The sequence below is a fragment of the Salvelinus namaycush genome, chromosome 7 (assembly GCF_016432855.1).
Source record: "Salvelinus namaycush isolate Seneca chromosome 7, SaNama_1.0, whole genome shotgun sequence".
In the NCBI taxonomy this organism is placed as follows: Eukaryota; Metazoa; Chordata; class Actinopteri; order Salmoniformes; family Salmonidae; genus Salvelinus; species Salvelinus namaycush.
Window position 1 is genome coordinate 42,558,756 of NC_052313.1, and position 21,951 is coordinate 42,580,706.

The 21,951-nt window shown below is 41.7% G+C and overlaps 1 protein-coding gene across 1 annotated transcript; it reads left to right on the top strand.

Moving 5' to 3' along the window:
* Nucleotides 1-6: 6 nt before the first annotated feature.
* Nucleotides 7-20,791, top strand: LOC120050727 (glutaminase kidney isoform, mitochondrial-like). Its single transcript, XM_038997291.1, has 17 exons — nt 7-410; nt 5,110-5,206; nt 5,675-5,793; nt 8,380-8,509; nt 8,626-8,705; nt 9,030-9,193; nt 10,590-10,648; nt 13,782-13,814; nt 13,930-13,988; nt 14,461-14,527; nt 14,654-14,704; nt 15,944-16,120; nt 16,475-16,606; nt 16,725-16,817; nt 17,053-17,114; nt 17,347-17,487; nt 18,576-20,791. The coding sequence occupies exons 1-17, from the start codon at nt 88-90 to the stop codon at nt 18,730-18,732; spliced, it is 1,944 nt and encodes a 647-aa protein (XP_038853219.1). The 5' UTR covers nt 7-87; the 3' UTR covers nt 18,733-20,791.
* Nucleotides 20,792-21,951: the final 1,160 nt, after the last annotated feature.

Genomic DNA, 21,951 nt, shown 5'->3' on the forward strand with positions numbered 1-21,951 from the left:
CGCATTTTGGATATATTGCTTCATATTTATTCATATTTATTTAGCTGAGTTATAAACCGTTCCACTATTTAGCTTGATAGGGTTGAAATGCTACATTTTCGGTCTTCGGTAGTGCTCAAGGAGTTGTTTCAATCCAACCTGAAGCGCCCTTTGACAGGTATAGCCAGAAAGACATCACCATCAGTCGCGTATTGCTTTAGCACCGCCTGTACAGATGTCAGATCTGTGCCCAAAGTAAAGTGTCTCCAGCATGCGGTTGGATGGAGAGCTACGCCATACACTACCAACGGCCACGGAACTCGGAAGCTCTCCACCAAGAGCGATGACGGTTCGGCGTCACCGCCAACGGACACCAAAAATGACACCGCCACCAGCAATGAAACCGCCACCAAGGAGGCAGCTGCCGAGAAGTGAGTACCGTTAGCTAGCCGGTACCGCTGATAAAGCTATGAAATTATACTTACCGGTGGGGAGGTTCTTTACGTTCGATGCAGAATAATCACATGGACTGAGTCTAGCAAGCTAGATTGGTTTCTAATGAGCTGCAATAAATTATGCAGTCCTTATTTGTCTAGAGATGTTGTTAACCTGACCTGTGTGTACTGACAGTTTCAGAACTGAAGAGTCAAAGAGACCCATATTACATCAGTCCTGCACTGTGCTGGCCTCATACCGCGTCTTTTGCTTGTGGTGCTGATACAGCTAGGAGGATGCATGCATAGATAGGCCTCGCACCTCATAAAATTCATCACGCAGAAGGTTATGCACTCGATTCATTTAGAAGGTTATGCATTCATTTGGGATGTTATGAAACGATATTGTCTATGAAACAGCACCGTTATAATGGTATTATAACAGTAATAGCCTAGAATAACATGACTTTAGAACGGTTCATCTCTGGCAGGAATAATTGTAAAGCCAGGTACGCTCCTTCAGGCCTTCGCCTATATCCGAAAGGGGTTTTCATTTTTTCATCAGTGACACCTGGAGGTCGGTCATCAAGCTGTTTGCTGCAACTCTAGAGAAAGCTCTCTCCGTCTGTTCTCTCTGTTGTGAGTGTCATTCTACATGAATACAGAACAGCCTATGTCATTCTATAGTTTCTTGCAGGCTATATAGCATAGTAATAATGGCATGATAATAACAATTGTTGGGTGTTTCAACAACTTGTATGTTCTGGACACATCGCTACATTGGACATCTCCATTTGAGTTGGCATCTCATGAGTATATTATCAGATAGTGAGTATTTGTTCTTGTTCGTGTTAGGCCAGCTGATAAGGCAGGCTATTTATTTACTGCCCTCCTCTGCCAAAGGCAATTGTTCAATATTAGTGCTGTCCATGGTGGCAGGGACCACTTTGCTATTTAGAAAGACCTGTGTTAAGGGTAGGCTATTGAATGACCATTATGAGCCAATAATTTGATCAAATCTCCTCTCAGCCAATCTTGCAGAGTCAGTCACTTTAGAATCCTGGAAGTCTATTACCATGGAGACAGTCTCAAATCTTCCACTGCAGACTGGGCCCGAATGGTGCTTGCTGCTAGAATGGCATTTTGGATCATCTAGGGGGCTACCATTTTGGATCATCTAGGGGGCTACCATTTTGGATCATCTAGGGGGCTACCATTTTGGATCATCTAGGGGGGCTACCATTTTGGATCATCTAGGGGGCTACCATTTTGGAATTATAATGGATGTGGCGTTACATAGGCTACAGTGTATTATCCTGATGACCGTCTCGTTGACAATGGATCAGTTTCCTAGCATTTAGGCCTAGCTTTAATATGCTTGGTGGGATCTTAGGAATGGAGGGATCTCACACCCAACTTAGATGTGAAATCATTAGGCCATACCAACTAGTCTGATTGGGGTAATGTCCGTTTATTGCATAATTTCTCACTGCAAAAACATGACTCACCTAACAATTCCCTGCTGCCAAAGCATTCCCATCCCCTTGTGCATCTGTCACACTTGGCCATTGCTACTATCGCCCAAGTTGGTGGCTTTAATTTGAGCATCATGACATTGTCACCAATAACTCTTTGACCCTGGGAGAGCTGGTACAGCGAACAGTAATACTGTAGCCCCAGAGAGGAACACGATAAGAGAGTTCTCGCTCTAGACCCAGTTTCTAATCATACATAGCATTTGATGGCTCAATTTGATTCAATCTCCCACAGAGGGTTAGAGGGATCCTATCCTAATCCTACTCAGTCAACTGTGTGCTGTGAATGGAGTCCCTCTTATGAGAAAAACAAAATAGTCACATGATAATGGGGACAGGAACTCCTGAGTTTACTCATGCATTTTACTGCAGATAGGCGTAGAGTCGGCATGGGCTATTAATGGTGCCAGGAATAGGCTCGTCACATCCAGTCAGTTTGCTTTTTCACAGAAAACAAATGCATCTACTGGTAATGATATGCCTCATTGCCCACAGCTTAGCAGGCACCCTTCTTGTTTTATCCATAGTCAATATGCTTTCGCTGGTGTCAAACCAGCTATAGTACATTATTGCCAACAACAACATCCCCCGGTCAGCTTAGGTTCAGTCACAGAAACACAAACATTAGGCCTAGTCTGTCCAAATGGGTCCTCTGCTGGAAGGTAGCCAAGGTAGGCCTATAGCTTTGTGCCTAGAGCAGAATTATCAATACACAGTCTGGTCAATTTAAAGGTTTTTCCCTGGTTTGCATTGTGTTAGCGTGTTGTGCATTGTGCGTTGTTAACGTGTTGTGCATTGTGCAGCATGCAGCATATTGTGAGTGAATAGAGATTGAGTCCTTCGGACTCTGCCCTGACTCAGATTGAGTTTTGTGGTTCCTTCCTGTCAACAGACGATGATCAATGCACTTCGGACCAATTTACCAGTGGCATCTTGGAGGTAGTGAAACCGGGCTGATGATAAATTGGGTCAAATAAAAATGGTAGCCAAAATGACTCCATCAAGGTGGTTAATGTTTGTGTCAGGCGCAAACATATTCACCAGAGCTCTGCCTTGAAGTTGCAAGCATTTAGGCCTATGACCATGTTATTACTGTCATCTCAAGAATTACAGGCTAGCCCACACATGAATTAAATAATTATATTTTGCAAATATTGTTCATTTAATTTGGTCACAGTTGAAGTAGTCACACTGCCTTGTTTTTGCTTATTGAACTCCAGTTCATAAATAGCACAGTAGATGTAACACATGATGAGGATCAGTGACACCAAGTCATAGCCTCTGGTCTCCAGAAACTACGGCCAGGGATACCAAGCTCTCTTTGCAGGAGAGCCCCAAAAGTGGGGCAGGCAGCGTGCTGTTGGAGGCCGAGGGCTAGGCTATATGGCGGGCTCCGTGCAGGGCTTCAGATGAGGCACACTCTCTACATGCTGCACACAGTTGACCTCACGAAGCTGCATGGAGATATGGGGTGAGGCAGTGGAAGGGGGAAGAGAGGGGAGGGAGGGAGGAAGACCAGCTAAGGCTGGGTGAAGATGAATTAACGGAGCATCATCAGCACCAGTCCAGATGTGTCACACCTCCTAATAGCCTGTCTGTTTGGACTTCCTACTGTCCTGGGGTGAGGGCAAGGGCTTGGAGACATGAAGCAGAGAGGGTGATGTCCATATGGGCAGTTTTGAACACAAAACACGTCCTCAGTCTAATGTTTTGTTTTACACTGTGCTTTGCTGGAAGGGTATAATGATTTCTTTTTTCAGGTTCTGCCATGCCATGGTTTTCACTTTTGTTCTACAGTGTTGGATGCGTCCTAAGTATTGAACGCGTATGTTAATCCATGAATCTGTGTGTCTTGGTCAGTAGGGCTATCTGCGTGATGATGATGATGACGCACAACGTCACTGAGTTTGTTCTAATGCCACTCACTTACTCTGCGTATTTTCTCTCCCTTTTCGTTTGATCCGCTTGCTTTGCCTCGGTGTGTAAGTATACGTCTCAATTTATACATTCATTCTCGTGTAGATGTACTGTGGTGTTTCCAGGCTAAGCCTTGCGGCTGCTGAGTGCTCGCTCTTCAATTCTCTACCTCGAAGTGTCCTCAGCCTCTACAAGCGACCGCGCTTGACTTCCCCAGCCGTCCCACGGACCTGTTTGTTCCAGCTTTCCTCTCCGGCAGGCATCCAGAAATGACTCCAGGAATATGACCAAGGACCACAATCAAATAGGCCCTATCAAAACAGTTGTCATGGAAATGATGCAGGATCATAATCATTTAAGAGTAGGACTCAAAACAGACAAATACGGCTTAAACAACCTCCAAACTGGAAGAGATCCTTTTAAACAACAACAAACTGAAAGATACAGTGCAGTGTCCGGAGTCTGAGTCATTCCTGGGTAGCTGATGAGGGGATTTGACCCTCTACCTCTACCAAAGTCCTTTTATCATTTTTAATACGTTGTGACGTCTTCTTAATCGCTAGGGCAGGCTACGGAGCTGGGTTACTATAGCTCTATTGCCTGTCTGTCCCATGATGCATTGCGGGACTGACTGAGCCTGAGCTCCCACCCACCTCCCTCAGAGATCCTATTTGGTGTATGGTGGATCATGATGAAGTACATACACCTCGTTTAGGCCTAACTACAGTATTCCACCTATCTATCTACCTCCAACATGCTGTACTAACTCTCCTCTCCCAGAGTGAGTGGAACGGATTTGGAGCTGCTATGCATAATACCAGTCAGTAAATAGGCTAATGACTCACGTCAAGCCCCCGAGCATTAGCTAAAACTTGACACTATAATTTGTAACTGATATGCGTGTATTTAAATTGTAATAAAACCAACAAAGTCTACCTTATTTATGATTGAAGATCCATGCAAACAAGATATTGTCTATCATAAAATCTCTAAACTCTCCTTGAACTATCAGACTGGTATTTTGGAAGCAGTGTTCAAACCCTTTCCTTAAAGCTGGGGCTGTAACGTGAAATACTCACCACCTCTCCTTTACAGTATTATAGCTAGTTCATCCCGGCCCCCTGCTGCTGTTCCCCATTGCCTTTAGAGAACCCTGGCCGTTCCTCACTCTGTGTGTGTGTGTGTGTCTCTGTGTGTGTGTGTGTCTCTCTGTGTGTGTGTGTGTGTGTGTGTGTGTGTGTCAGGAGAAGGCAGGCAGGCATCCTGCCCAGTCTGGAGGATCTGCTCTTCTACACCATCGCCGGGGGCGCTGAAAAAATCCCGGCTCACAAATTCACCACAGTGAGTGTCAGGCCAGAGCCAAGCAGGCAGCCACATGGTTGGGCCAGTTGGATGGTAGTATAGCAATGGTGCCTGCTGTGTCATGGTTACTGCCACAGCCTTATACTGTATATCTGAATATAAGGCTTGTTACTACTCTGGCTGTACCAGGAAGCAATAGCTCACTCATGTATGGCCCCTTGCTTGGGGTGACATTTATAGAATTAGATTCTTGTTAGATTAGAATTCATTCTATTTCTATGGTGAAATGTTGATCTCCCACTATCTGTCACGGAAGAGCAGTTTATTCAATGGGCCTTATTAGTCTTGATATTTACATTGGATCCTTCAAGAAATATAGCGTAATATGCCATTAAATTGTCAAGTTATAACCTTGTTTATAAGCATGACAAACATAATAAATGTGTGGTAAACATGTAATTAACATGATAATCGTCAGCCCCCTGACACGAGCCGTGCTTTCTGCAGGCGCTGAAAGCCACAGGGCTCCGGACCGGAGACCCCCGGCTGAAGGAGTGTATGGAGAACCTGAAAGTCATCATGAAGACCACGTCAGACGGAAACCTGGACCGACACCTCTTCAAGAAGTAAGACAGTCTAGAACTGGGATGTAGAACAGACGCTAGAAGTAATGTTTATCTAGACTTCTTCAAGAAGTTAGACACTCTAGAGCTGGGTTCTATAACAAGTTAGTTCCAGAACACTCTAGACACTAGACCTAGAATAGAAGGCTTTAGTGGTCTTTTGATATGTCAAGCACTGGTCATCATTTAGTCATTTGTGTGCCTCCTTTATTTGAGCACAGTTCAGGCCATAACTTATTCAGGTTCCTTAGAAGTATTTGCTCAATGCATTTCAAGTCATGAATGATTCATAATAGTTCAGGCTTTATAAGGAAGCATGTCATAGCCTAGTCCTTTCAGATTGTCAAGGTCATATCAATCCCATTCATTTTAAAATATCCTTGTTACAAAAATAATGAATGGCAATTTGTCAAGAGACTCATCTCTACGATCACTAGAACTGTCCTTTCCAGATCAGCTGATATTTGCTTTAAAAAGATTGTTCCTGTTTACAACCCTAGGACATACCATGTGACATAGCACACATAGCCCAGTGACCGCTTGAGAAACCACTCTGTAGGCAAGCCACCCTGCAGGATACAGATCACAAGACAACACACTAGGAGCTACACAAACATGGAGGAGCTGCAGTAGCTTTGACTGGAAGCCATCTGGGAAGCAGCTATTTATAGGCAAGAGAAGCCTATACAGTAAACACACCAGTGGGCGCACACAGTAGCAGGGATAGGACAGGGTAAATAGATATCTGATTTTATACAGTAGCAGGTGATAGGACAGGGTAAATAGATATCTGATTTCATACAGTAGCAGGTGATAGGACAGGGTAAATAGATATCTGATTTCATACAGTAGCAGGTGATAGGACAGGGTAAATAGATATCTGATTTCATACAGTAGCAGGTGATAGGACAGGGTAAATAGATATCTGATTTCATACAGTAGCAGGTGATAGGACAGGGTAAATAGATATCTGATTTCATACAATAGCAGGGATAGGACAGGGTAAATAGATATCTGATTTCATACAGTAGCAGGTGATAGGACAGGGTAAATAGATATCTGATTTCATACAGTAGCAGGTGATAGGACAGGGTAAATAGATATCTGATTTCATACAATAGCAGGGATAGGACAGGGTAAATAGATATCTGATTTCATACAGTAGCAGGTGATAGGACAGGGTAAATAGATATCTGATTTCATACAGTAGCAGGGATAGGACAGGGTACATAGATATCTGATTTTATACAGTAGCAGGTGATATGACAGGGTAAATAGATATCTGATTTCATACAGTAGCAGGAATAGGACAGGGTAAATAGATATCTGATTTCATACAGTAGCAGGGATAGGACAGGGTAAATAGATATCTGATTTTATATAGTAGCAGGGATAGGACAGGGTAAATAGATATCTGATTTCATACAGTAGCAGGGATAGGACAGGGTAAATATCTCTGATTTTATACAGTAGCAGGGATAGGACAGGGTAAATAGATATCTGATTTTATACAGTAGCAGGGATAGAACAGGGTAAATAGATATCTGATTTTATACAGTAGTAGGGATAGGACAGGGTAAAAAGATCTCTGATTTTATACAGTAGCAGGGATAGGACAGGGTAAATAGATATCTGATTTCATACAGTAGCAGGGATAGGACAGGGTAAATATCTCTGATTTTATACAGTAGCAGGGATAGGACAGGGTAAATAGATATCTGATTTTATACAGTAGCAGGGATAGAACAGGGTAAATAGATATCTGATTTCATACAGTAGCAGGGATAGGACAGGGTAAATATCTCTGATTTTATACAGTAGCAGGGATAGGACAGGGTAAATAGATATCTGATTTTATACAGTAGCAGGGATAGAACAGGGTAAATAGATATCTGATTTTATACAGTAGCAGGGATAGGACAGGGTAAATATCTCTGATTTTATACAGTAGCAGGGATAGGACAGGGTAAATAGATATCTGATTTTATACAGTAGCAGGGATAGAACAGGGTAAATAGATATCTGATTTTATACAGTAGTAGGGATAGGACAGGGTAAATAGATATCTGATTTCATACAGTAGCAGGGATAGGACAGGGTAAAAAGATCTCTGATTTTATACAGTAGCAGGGATAGGACAGGGTAAATAGATAACTGATTTTATACAGTAGCAGGTGATAGGACAGGGTAAATAGATATCTGATTTCATACAGTAGCAGGTGATAGGACAGGGTAAATAGATATCTGATTTCATACAGTAGCAGGTGATAGGACAGGGTAAATAGATATCTGATGTCATATAACATCTTATACAAATCTATGAGCTAATTCCTCACAGTTATCTATTCCCTGTATCATATGTACAATAACAATGTAGTAATATATTCCATTTAGCAGACGCTTTGATCCAAAGCGACTTGCATTCATAGAGTTTCTTATTGGTGGCCCCAGCGGGTATTGAACCCGTGACCCTGGCGTTGCTAGTGCCATGCTCTTCCAACTGAAGCACACAGGACTCTGTGTGTTACACTAGTCATAAGGAGACTCTGGTACCTAACATAAACACCACTGTCTCCTTTTCTCTCCCAGGTGTGTCCAGAGCAACATCGTGCTGCTCACCCAGGCCTTCAGGAAGAAGTTTGTTATCCCCGACTTTGTGTCCTTCGCCTCCGAAATCGACGCGCTCTATGAGAATGCCAAAAACCTGGGAGGGGGACAGGTGGGTGAGGGAGATGCCCCGGGGACAGTGAGACTGCATGGTGATGGTGGTGATGATGGGAATGGAAATGGTAAGTGTTATGTAAGTGATATGTTGCCTTCTGTTTTGTTGCGTAGGTGGCTGACTACATTCCCCAGCTGGCAAGGTTCAGCCCGGACCTCTGGGCCGTGTCCATATGCACTGTGGATGGACAAAGGTACAGCAGCTATAATCATGTTTAACATGCAGTAAACATGTAGTAGCCTACATTTGTGTTTCTACAGTTAAGATGGAACACTTTCCATTTGGGCGTACAGTATAGTGTTCCTGTCAAACTGCTTACAGCTGCATGTTGACAATGTATACACTGTAAAGTAGCTAATTAGTTACCCTACATAATGAGACATTCATTCGTATTGTTTACATTTTCCTTTGCTTATTGCCTTTATCTCCTGGTCCTCTCCCCCACTCATCCCCTCTCTCCATCCCTTCCTCTCTCTCTCCATCCCTTCCTCTCTCTCTCTCTCTATCCCTTCTTTAGGCACACAGCGGGTGACACCAAAGTCCCGTTCTGCCTGCAGTCGTGTGTAAAGCCTCTGAAGTACGCCATCGCCGTGAACGACCACGGGACAGAGTATGTGCACCGTTTCATCGGCAAAGAGCCCAGCGGTCTGCGCTTCAACAAACTTTTCCTCAACGAGGAAGGTGAGGGTCACACGTATAAAGATATATAATACTAGAGTGGCTGGTGTCGTAAAACCTACAGAGCTCCAGAATGAGATTCTGTAATTCTATGGTCGCAGGCAGAACTGACAACAGAGGTGTTAGTTACAATGCAGTGCTGCTCAGGTGGTCCTATTTTACTTCAAACCTAGCATACCCTGTGAAAAGATTTTGTCCTGTCATAGAATCATTTATATCTTGTATACATACATTAGACAAGGCAGTTGTCCTGGTTGATTGAGAGAAAGTAGTCCCTCTGGGTGGGTTGTCATGTGATTCAATGCAAGGTGATCCAGCCTGTGGTGCAGTCTGTTGCCATGGTACTGTTATGTAATCTTAATGAGAGGTGTTGGTGCAGCCCGGATGGAATCGGTACAGAATCAGTACAATGTCCACACGCTCTACTCAATCTGCAATAGTCTACATAGACCTGGAGAATAACACCAACCTCATGTATCATATCTTTGATAAGATCCTAGAATTAAAGCTGGAATCCGTACTCGGTGAAACGGCCACGTCCGCTTGCGATATAACAACAACAGAGAAGTCACTTCAAACAACGAACACAGTTTTCATTCCCTCTGTCATCGTATGCAGTGTGATGTTTTTTTACCACTCCGTTTCATCAACGAAACAAAAGCAATAGCAACTGTGCTGGCATGAACAGCGTCAAGGTTTCGCTTCCTGTGGATTTCGGCTTCAAGTATGAAGCACATGCAGAAGCTATATGGAGAGCAGCAGTTGTCAAGCTCTCTCAAATCAAGCCTTATCTGTTTCAAATCAAATCGAGGCAGTGTAACTCATTGCTCTGATTGCTGTGTTGGTTGGCAAAGGATGCTGTCTGAGCTCTGTAGATTGTGACTCGGGTTTAGTACAGGCTTTCAGTAAATCCCAGGTCGGTTTTGGTTTTGATGCACTCTCTCCCATTGGTCATGTTATCTAATCCGTTTATGCAAACTGCTACCAGTGGTAGGAATGTTGTTTCATCCTGTTTTTTGTGTGTGATTGCATAAGAAGATTAAATGGTTTAGGGGAAGTGGCATAACACAAGAGACCTACACTACAGTTAGTACTGAGCTGTGAGTTCATGGCTATGTACCTCAATATCACTAGTATGGTCTCTAGACTACAAAGGCAGCTGTGGTCCTATCCGCATTCATTCATTATCCATCTGATTGTTATTCTGCTAATTTCCTCACGTCAAGTTCAAAGTTACATCAAAGTTACGTGATCTTTGGGCATATTTGCCTCTAACATTGAATGTGTTGAGTAGTGTGTGGTGATTGTGAAGAAAATGTAACCTCGCTGTGTATGAACGTGTACTCTGTCCACTGCATTTGTAAACATGTTGTAATGTAATATACACTGATTTCCACAGATAAACCACATAACCCTATGGTTAACGCCGGCGCTATTGTGTGCACGTCCCTCCTAAAGGTAAATAACATTTGAAATTCAGATAATAATGTATGTTTTTTTTGGAGGGGGAAACATCTGTTTAAAAAAAGAAACGTCGACCCATGCCTTTGTTCAGTACAGTGGGTAGTCGTACCAACACTAGGCTACATAATACATTAAGTCAATTCTGTACGTACCTTGTTACCTCTGGAGTGACAAAGTTGCATTGAATTACATTTTAAATACAGTAAGTAACAGGGGGAACTTCATTGCTTTTGCCAGATTACCAGCTTCCACTGTACTGTATATGGAGAGGTTAAGACTATATATCATCCCGCTGAAAGGGGATTTGTTTGCTGAAAGCATCAGTGAGCTGCCTGCCTCTCAGTTATGCACATAGCCCATACAGTACACACAAGGCTGACTTTGTGTGAGACAGCACTAGCGTGTCAGGCAACAGGCCTCAGATTGGTCTAACCAGCCCAGCCATATAGATAAAGTCGTACATTTTAATCATGGGTAAAACTGCTTTGGTATATGAAGGAAAGATCAATATGTGGGTGTGTTCTGTGCGTCCATCGCCTGCTTAAATCGTATGTCTTTGACCAGGCAGAGGCAAAGCTAACCTGGCTGGCTATTGGCTGAGAGGAGTAGAACATCTTTGCTATTGGCTATTAGTCAGGAAGTGATGTTAGAAATAGCTTACTGTACGGGAGCAGTGCACCCTCTGCTGCTGAAACTGTGATCAATTCTCTGTGTGTTCATTATGAGATATTGTAGGGTAAAACGCGTTCACCTCCAACGCATTGTAGGTGCCTCGCTGACGACTAGAACCAAGAGGTGACACATACATGTACGTCGTGCGCATGAGTCTTCTGTAGTGTTGTTACTACATAACCCAGCAGCAGGCCATTTATCATATCAACGTGAGGAGCTACGTTGGTTTCATACTAAACTTTCAACAGTCACATGCCGTTAAACTAAGCTTCGGGTACAAACTCTGTCCAAATGACTTCTCTTTCACCTTCATTGTATTCAGAGAAATACTACTTTTAGATTTTCTTTCTTCTTTCTCTGCAGAAACGAGGTTTCATCTCCAATAGTTAGTGGCTGCAACCTACCGCAGATGCCTTTTTCTCTTACTGCATGTAGCCAAAGCCCATATCTATGGCTCCAGGGGCTAATTCTACAGCACAACTGTCTGTCTTAGATGAAGACAGTTGTAGACACTAGCTTAACACCTTCAAAACAAGACTAGCACTCTGCTCCATATTTCAACGTAACATGGCACACGGACCCAGATAGATGAGGCCTGGCTACTCCTCAATCTCAACCGCAACCAAGCCGAGTGACTGAATGAAGCCTCGAGTTTTCCTGTCTGGTTTGATTTGGGGTTGAACTCTGATGGAAAGGTGCCCTATGATTATCCTGTCTAAGAGTTTATAGGAGTAACACCTATAAGGAATAACAACTCTATAGTAATTAGTGTTAACGATTTATTTGATTGATACTTGTATCAGACTGTACACTAAGTACTCAATATGGTATATAGTACAGTACACAAAATATTACACCTAGTGGTATACAGATGTAGGATCTTAATTTGAGCCAGTTTGCTACAGCAGGAAAATAATCCTGCAGCGACAGGAAATGTGAATTATTATGTGAATTATAATTAATGGACATTTTTTGTAGGGGTTGATACATTTTTTGTTCTGACAAATCAAGTCTTGACATTTTAAAGTGGAGATGAACCCGAAAGTGAACCCCTAGACACCTTTTTAAACGTTTAATACACTACAAGTTTGCATTTTTCCTGCTGTGAGTGATAAAAGTAAGATCCTACATCTGTAGCCTATTAGTAATTTGGTTATTTGGATGGCAGTCATTTGACTTGACAGGGTAATGATGTGGTATCTTTCTATTTAAATCTTCATTATAACCTTAAACCAATCACTGTATAGGTTGCTAATGGTGAGCTCAATAATCAATCCACTGATTGGATGCCCCCACATTCTAATCTAATGTATTCAGTAATATAGACCAGATCTGTCTCTCAAAATGTGGTTCCCGTATGGTAAATCGGGGACTAAACTATGGGAACGTTGTAAAGTATTTTTGAAGCCTCGTTTGTGGTTTATTTGTTGTTGCATATTTTACAGCATTAAGATCTGTGGGAAATTATGACCACTGCCACAGGTCAATGATGTTGGTAAATTTTTTACTTAAATTATTTTCCCCATTGAACAACATCTGGATTTGATATAATAAGCTACAGTTGTAGTAGTTGCTATTTGTCACCTGCATTTTACAAACGGTTTACAAACTGCTTATAACCTGGATAATAAACAGAAAGGTAAAAAAAACTTTTTGGGGAAAATCACAATAGTACACACATGCCATTTTGTTTTTAGATTATTGATTATTTGTGTCTTATTGTTTGAATGTATTTAACTGGTATATTTGTGCTATTTGTATTATTAGAGTTAAATATAAAGTTTCCTTTCTGTAGTACCTCCTCTCCTCAGCTTACACTACATATCCCAGAAGTCAGTGTGTTCCACAATATTAAGGGAGGACATCACTAATTAATCTGCACATATAGATCCATAAACTTCTACAACACACAGGATCAGCCACACACGAGCAAACATCACATCACTAACTTTCAACAGACACTCAGACACCCCTACAGTACATGGGCTACTTGCACTACTGCAGATTAACTTCACGTCTACCTGTCTATGCAGAATTGCAGATATAAGGAATTGCATTTACCTGTGGTGCGGTTTATCCCCATAACAGTCTGGTTGAATGGCCTACACATTGTTTTTGCCGATTGTCTTTTGGTAGATTATTTTCTCATTTGAAAACCCTTGACTCTTGAATTAGTGATTCATTTCATCTCCTTCACCTCCATCTAGCTAATTGCCCAGTAATCCTAAATATTTGTAATATTAGGACTAAACTTATTTTCTTTAAGGTACATACTGTTTTTTTAATAAGAATTATTGCTAGATTTTTTTATCATATTGGTAATTTGATCTGGGAATAATTTAAATTTGTCATAAGGTATTCCCGCTAGCTAGGCAATATATAATATACTGTAAATATAATTTGATATACAGTATGTAGTCATTCATACTTATGTGATCTTCTGTTTCTCTTTTAGCAAGGGGCAAGCAACGCTGAGAAATTTGATTATGTAAGTAACGCTACCCAGTTCTTTTATGTTTAGCCCGACGCTGCGCTGACTGTTTGCGATGATCGTCTTTGTTATGATGGGTACACTTTGTGACCTTTTGGACTTTGCATTGCAGGTCATGAACTTCATGAACAAGCTGGCAGGAAACGAGTATGTGGGTTTCAGCAATGCCACGTGAGTTCTCAAGACGAAGAACTGGGGTTGTGGTTTGGTTCAAGCACCTTGGCTCACCACCATTGGCCAGGTGCCATGCCTTAGTTATTCATCAGTGTCGTTTTCATCACTAGCATTTTTAGTACGATAATCAGTTTCAGTCAGTACTTTATTCTGCTTTAGAATAACACCACAAAAACAACAACCATAGAGATACATCTTGATCTGGACAACATCAAAAACCATAGGGGAAGTAGGGGTGCTGAATTCATACAATTCACAAAAGTAGTGTACTGGGCCTTTACTAGTCCTGTGTTAGCAGACCGATATAGCCAGCGCTTTTCTTTTTGCACCGCCGCCCCCCACCCCCAAACAACACAAATAGCTTTACTGGTTTGGGAAGTAGAATTGGAACCAAATTGGAATTGAACTTAGTTGAAACAGAACTCCGAATGTTCCCGTTAACTAACAACACAACTCTCTCTGCGCCCAGATTCCAGTCAGAGAGGGAGTCTGGAGATCGGAACTTTGCTATTGGCTACTACCTGAAGGAGAAGAAGGTTGGCGACAGCTGAAACAATCGCACACGTTTTACATCAATCAAATGTACCTTTCCTGGATCACTGAAGACATTTTTACTAGGCATTGTCTGACTGTCAAATCAAATCACTGTTGTTTCTTTCTAGTGCTTTCCAGAGGGGACAGACATGACCTCCATTTTAGACCTCTACTTCCAGGTGAGTATTTGTATTTGGCAGCAGCTACTCTTCCTGGGGTCCAAACACGTTAAGGCACTTACATCACACACAAAACAAAAGATAAAACAGTAATCATATAACATTATTACACCACTACATATGTACAATACAAAATGTCCAATACCACCATGCAACAATATTATAATGTGCGTGTGTGCCAGCGTTTGTGCGTATGCGGGTCTGTACCTGTGTGTGTGTCTCTTCACAGTCCCCGCTGTTCCATAAGGTGTATTTTTACCTGGTTTTAAATCTGATTCTACTGCTTGCATCAGTTAGCTGATGTGGAATAGAGTTCCATGTAGTCGTGGCTCTATGTAGTACTGTACGCCTCCCATAGTCTGTTCTGGACTTGGGGATTGTGAAGAGACCTCTGGTGGCATGTCTTGTGGGGTATGCATAGGTGTCAGAGCTGTGCGCTAGTAGTTTAAACAGACACCTCGGTGCATTCAGCTTGTCAACACTTCTTACAAAAACAAGTAGTGATGAAGTCAGTCTCTCCTCCACTTTGAGCCATGAGAGATTTACATGTTGATGTTAGCTGTCTGTGTACATTTAAAGGCCAGCCGTTCTGCCCTGTTCTGAGCCAATTGTAATTTTCTTAAATCCCTATTTGTGGCACCTGACCACACGACTGAAAGGTAGTCCAGGTGCCTGTAGGACCTGCCTTGTTGATAATGTTATTAAGAAGGCAGAGTAGTGCTTTATTATGGACAGACTTCTCCCCATCTTAGCTACTGTTGTATCAACATGTTTTGACCATGACAGTTTTACAATCCAGGGTAACTCCAAGCAGTTTAGTCACCTCAACTTTTTCAGTTTCCACATTATTCGTTACAAGATTTAGGGTTTAGTGAATGATTTGTCCCAAATACAATGCTTATAGTTTTTGAAATGTTTAGGTCTAACTTATTCCTTGCAACCCATTCTGAAACTAACTGCAGCTCTTCTTTAAGTGTTGCAGTGATTTCACTCGCTTTAGTAGCTGACGTGTATAGTGTTGAGTCATCTGAATACATAGGCACACTGGTTGTGATGACAGTGTATGTATATATGGTGAATTGGTGTGGGAATCGAGTGAGCATTTTTTTCTGAACATGGTTCAAGTTTGAAGCTATATCTTTTCAATGGGCTTTGTGGAGAAACATCCTGTTTGTGTTTTTCTCTCTCTGTCAGCTGTTATTCCCGATGGTATATGAACAGTTTTCTATTCTACTCTAGCTGTGCTCCATCGAGGTGACCTGTGAAAGCGCTAGCGTCATGGCGGCCACCCTGGCCAACGGCGGCTTCTGTCCAATCACAGGCGAGCGCGTGCTGGGCCCGGAGGCGGTACGGAACACCCTGAGCCTCATGCACTCATGCGGCATGTACGACTTCTCGGGACAGTTCGCTTTCCACGTGAGTCTCCCAAGTTCCTTCCTTCAATACTTGTATTTGTTGATTTGACAGGGACCATGTACAACAGACTTTGCACCAGATTTGAGTTACAATTCTAATTTCCAGTCCCCTTATTTTCCTAGCCCCCCCCCCTAGTTAAGCATTGTTTCCTACTGTCTGTTTGGCCTGCTGCTCTTTGTCGTTGTTCCCACTGTGTCTCCAATCTGCCACCGTTTAAGCATTACACATTACACTGCAGTAAGTCTTCTTACTCCATGATGTTTTGTCCATCCACTGCTGTTCATTTATTGCTGTAATGTTTTGACACTGTTGTCTGCACTCCCTGTTAACCGCATCCTCTATGCTGTCTGGCAGGTTGGACTTCCAGCTAAGTCAGGCGTGGCAGGGGGCATCTTGCTGGTGGTGCCCAACGTCATGGGTATCATGTGCTGGTCCCCGCCACTGGACAAGCTGGGTAACAGTGTACGAGGAATCCAGTTCTGCACGGTACGAGAAACTGATAGTTTTCACTCTGTTGTCTCTCTGTCAGTGATCTAATTCATTTATTGATTGATTGATGATTAGAAAACCAGCAGAAAGCCTGACAGGGATTGCTCTTTTCCAGGATCTGGTGTCCCTTTGCAACTTCCACAACTACGACAACCTGAAGCACTTTGTCAAGAAGCTGGATCCTCGCAGGGAGGGCGGAGACCAGAGGGTGAGTCGAGTTTTACTGGGAGCCTCTCGCTCCTTCTCCTCTCTTTTTCTACTTCCCCACGTTCACCAAGGTGCCTCCATGTACATGTAGTCGACGTATTCCCTTGAAAAGGCTGTCGTTGGACTGAGTGTTTGTTTTTTTAAAGCAACAGTGCCATCCGCTGGAAGATGCTGATAGTGCTAAAGGAAAGTGGTTGACGTGCAAACTGACGCCAAGTGCCTCTGTTGTCTTTCAGGTGAAGTCGGTCATCAATCTTCTCTTCGCTGCGTACACTGGCGATGTGTCTGCACTGAGGAGGTACACAACACTGCATTATCTCCATGTTGGCCAATAAGGCTTTGAAAATAAGCTATGAAAGGAAATATGTCATATTTTGACATCTTTGGAGAGTAAATTCCAAATCTGTCCCTGTGTTAGACAGAGACCTTGTATGTTTTCCCTGTGTGTCTACATGTGGGACTAGAGGTGGTGTGTGCTATTTTGGCTGCTGTACTGTACTCATCACTGTCCTTCTGTGGAATGTGTCCAGGTTTGCTCTGTCTTCCATGGACATGGAGCAGAGGGACTATGACTCCAGGACAGCCCTCCATGTGGCTGCAGCAGAAGGACATGTGGAGGTGGTCAAGTTCCTGTTGGAGGCATGCAGGGTCAACCCTGTTCCCAAAGACAGGTGAGTTTAGATTCAATGGCCCCAAAGACCACCCAGTGTCTGTCAATGGAGCTAAGATCCTATGTCTTCAGTGGACGAGAAGACATCTTTTCAACCAGTGTCTTGTCTGTAACCAGTTTTCCATCCCACTTTTTTGTGAGAGTACATGTCGGATCAGAAATGTCACGACAGGCCGAATGAAAACAGCAAATTTGTCAGTAAGCTTTCCAAATGTCAACAAACCAAATACAAGATGGGAAACTTGGAGTCACACAAGGATATGTTGTGTGGTCCTCCCGTTACGACTTGGGAAAGCATGCAGTTTATTAGGCTACAGGTGCATGTTGATGAGCTTGACCTACATGTATATATTACCTCAATTACCTCAACTAACCGGTGCCCCCGCGCATTGACTCTGTACCGGTACCCCTGTATATAGACTTGCTTTTGTTATTTTACTGCTGTGCTTTAATTATTGTTACTTTTTTTGTTGTTTCTTTGTTGTATTTTTCTTAAAACTGCATTGTTGGTTAAGGGCTTGTAAGTAAGCGTTTCACTGTAAAGTCTGCACCTGTAGTATTCAGCGCATGTGACAAATAACATTTGATTTGATTTGATACTCCTTTCCAATAAATATCCAGGGTCTTATTCTGGTGACATGATGACCGGTGCTTGGCTGCCGTTTGACAAAAAATATATATTGCTTTTTTTTATGTCCATAATAATCTCATCATGTAGGCTATGCCAACACTGTATCTGCAACCAGAGCGGGCACATTGGCTATATAACGCAACATATTTACTAACAAAACCATCAGTAGAGTTGAAAATGCGATGGAAACCAGTTGAACTTGTATTTTTTATTCAGTACTGGGAATTGAACAGCAAAAGTTATTTTTATGTCCACTACGTCATCATGCACAGCCTTTTATCTGCAACAAGTCCATTTCATGGAAACACGTCTCAGGTGGCAAAATGCACACATTTTATTTATGCAGATTTGAGAATATTTGTATGAAAATCTGTTGCCAATTGGATGGAAACTTAGCTAATGTAAAACGTGTCCATTTAAGAGCAGTGTTTACAATGTCTCTTGTCTGTTCCATCAAGGTGGGGTAACACACCTATGGAAGAGGCAGTTCACTTTGGACACCACGACGTTGTGACCATGCTCCAGGACTACAACAACAAGTACAGTCCACCGGGGGGCGCCACTGAGGACAAAGAGAAAGAGACAGCGGAGAAGAACATTGACGGCCTACTATGAACCAACTAAGACTCTTATCTTTCCATAGAAATAAAATAACTAGAACGGACGTTCCCATTGAAATTATTATTATTATTATTATTATTATTATTACGTGATCTGAGAGGCTTGTTTCTTTCCAGTCATTCTATTTCTATGGCCCCATTAACTATCTGGAAGACTTACTGTAAGTGTGTGGTCTATTTGTCACGTCAGTGGTAGGTCACGTATACTGTTGATAATACTGTATTGTTGATTTTGTATAAAAGTATTGTATTTCTGTCATTTGAAAGACGACAATGTGTTTAAAATATATATATATATTGACCTTTGACTTTTTCCCAGATGTTTTTAGTTTTTTGGGTTGCTGTTTCCTTTCGCTTCGCTTTTTTATGTTGTACTGCGCAACTCTCTCAGTGTGTGTCGGCACTATGTGGAATGTATTTTCTACATTTAAGTGCACAAAACATTTCTCTTTATGTACAACCGTGTGTAAAAGATAACGTGTACATTTATGTAATGTGTGTATATCCCTGAAATTAATATAATATCAGAGGTAGATGATTTAGTGTAAATACTATTTTATCTGTAATGAAATCAAGTGACTCTCACTGGCACAGCTTTTGAAGTAAATGGGTAAAGTCCATAAACTGTGCATTAGGCTTAAGTTTGTCTCTATTGATGAGGCAGAATGCATGACATAAACTATTCCACATGTTCACTCTAGGTAGCCTGGTTGCAAATCTGTTTGTGCTGTATATGACAGTTGGCTATACAGGCCAGACAGATCTGGGAACAGGTTGTCTATGATTTAAGACCTCTGGTCTTTTGATTTAGGTCCAGGAGCTTCATATGAATTGAAAGTATGGCATTATGTGGAATGAGTTCAGTTTTGTTGGTTTGCTATTCGATAGCTAGACATTTTTGCATCTTTTTCTCCAAAATAACAAAAACATTTTTTTTTTATTGATTGTTCTATAATCTTATTTTAATTTAGAGTAGAAAGGGGGGTATTTATTTAGGTGTCAGCCAAAGCTTTTCTGTACGTTTGCTCCACCTGATAATAAAGTCGAGTCGGTGACTTAAAAAAGAGGATATGACACGCGAGCCGCCTCAGGAGCAATACAATACAATACAATACAATACAATACAATACAATACAATACAATGCAATTCAACCAGCAGCCATGTGCTCTTTACAGACAGGTTTCCCACCTATGCGAAGTCAAATTTTAGGGCAAAACATAAAACCCTTCGAAACATTGATTTATCACTTCATGGATACAGCAGTGTCAATGGTGTTACTATTATGATTTGTCACACAAGTTGACTTATTTGTCAGATGTATTTTTTTACATAGATTTCATCATCAGTTATAGACAGTTATAGACAGTGCGTTACACTTTAATGAATGTTTTTAGTTTAGAACAACTCCACAAAGGTGGACTTTAAATCTCGCCATACTCACCCAAATGCCTCTTTTGGGTAGAGATACAATAGTTATCCTCATGGGCCTATATGAAAGCAGAACACTAAGACAATCCTACACACAACTAATGGAGCACTTTTAATGCAGAGATAGGCATATTGATTGTTTAACTGTTTAGAGTGTAAAAGTGTAAAATAACATAAGGGTATACTTGAAAAGTCAGGTTAGTTTGGTGAGAACTAGTCTGTATTTGTGTCATTGACTATGGGAGGGACAGCGACTCTAAATCTGGTAATGACAGAGGACATTGCCATCAAAATCTCAAGCCCTACACTATTGTGCTAAAAGTACTAAGGCAAGTTGTGAGTTGATGAATGTATATATTTTTATTGAATAACTCATCTCAAGTGTTCCGTGTTGCTTTCATTGGATTTGACTTGACTTGGTCTTCCCCGTTGCACAAGAAGCCTCGTACGTATGAGTGTTTATTGTTCCCCTGTGTAGGTGCAAGTCATCTTCAACATTAGCTAATTATTTTGAATGTACCACAGGTGTATACTGATGTCATCAGTTTGTTTGTTTTCATTAATGTATGTCTGCTTCAGCTGTGTGTTGCAGGCAATGGAGAAATATTCATTTCAATGATCAAACAATAAATAATGATATAACTTCAAATATGGATATCTCCCTTTACTCCCACTCTATATTCTTGAATATAGGCATGTGAAGACTTGGCTATCTTCATTAATTAATTCCATGAATGTTACAAATTAACACCAAAGTATGAATTGTTTCCAGCACAGTGAGTACTACACGATTATTCCTCCTGTAATTTTATTTGCAGTGGCAGTTTATAATTTCATATATTTAAAACTTGTGTGTGAGAGAATTGTATTGTCTGAAGAGATAGCCTTGAATTGTACACAGCATCTCCTCTCACTCTATCTTGGTTCTTGCATGTGGCTGTGACCTCCTCAGACCAATTGGCAGTACACCCAGAACATTGATCTGGGTTTCAAGGTCCCAGCTTTGAGGGAAGAACCCTCGTCAGTCACATGCAGGAACCAGTGTTAATAATCAATAATGTAAATCATGCTTATAGGACTTGTTTGTGTAGCAGTATACAATGACTGAACGGGAACACCCTTTTCAGAGAGTTTTCACCAAGCTTGGAATGAGTTTATGAACCTCAAAGAGAATACAGTCGACGGTTTGTGTTCAAAAGGGATTGATGACCTATTTTATGTGTCACGTGGTTATGCCCATTTATGTACATCCGGTCCTGATGTTCTCACGCTATCGAGTGAGTGCTTATGTAACCTGATAGTGCATCTGTTTAGGGTTAAACATGTGTTTGCACTGAAGCTGTCCTGGTGATTGATGTGTAGTGACCTTGTTGAACTGTGGAATGTGTTTGAACATTTGAAAGAGTAGGGCAATGTTGTAGTGAGCTTATGTCTCTGCTGTTTAGTGATCTTGAATATGAAACAGTCATTTCCGGGGGGGTAGGTATTGGTCAGTATAAGTAAAGAGCTGTGAACACTACGAGCGACAAGAAACCTCGAGAGATAAACCACAGAAGACTCTAAAGAAGAAAGAAATAAAACATGACTAATTATCGGTGTATTGTGTCCACAATGGCAAAACCATCGAAGCCATTCTTTGTGAGGCCCCTGATTGTTTTAATGGTGGGGTGGATATCAGTGACGGACATATGGGTTACATTTTTCAACGGTGAAGATTTTCACAAACGGCTGCCTCAACACCCATTTTCAACCAAAAACAGGGAGTTTTTCTCCTGCGTTGCGGAT

Excerpts from the sequence above, each read along its gene's own strand:
- LOC120050727 (XM_038997291.1), top strand. The coding sequence starts at position 88 with ATGCTACATTTTCGGTCTTCGGTAGTGCTCAAGGAGTTGTTTCAATCC. Across the intron at positions 14,705-15,943 it reads TTTTAGACCTCTACTTCCAG|CTGTGCTCCATCGAGGTGAC; the intron begins GTGAGTATTTGT and ends ATTCTACTCTAG. Across the intron at positions 17,115-17,346 it reads GATGTGTCTGCACTGAGGAG|GTTTGCTCTGTCTTCCATGG; the intron begins GTACACAACACT and ends GAATGTGTCCAG.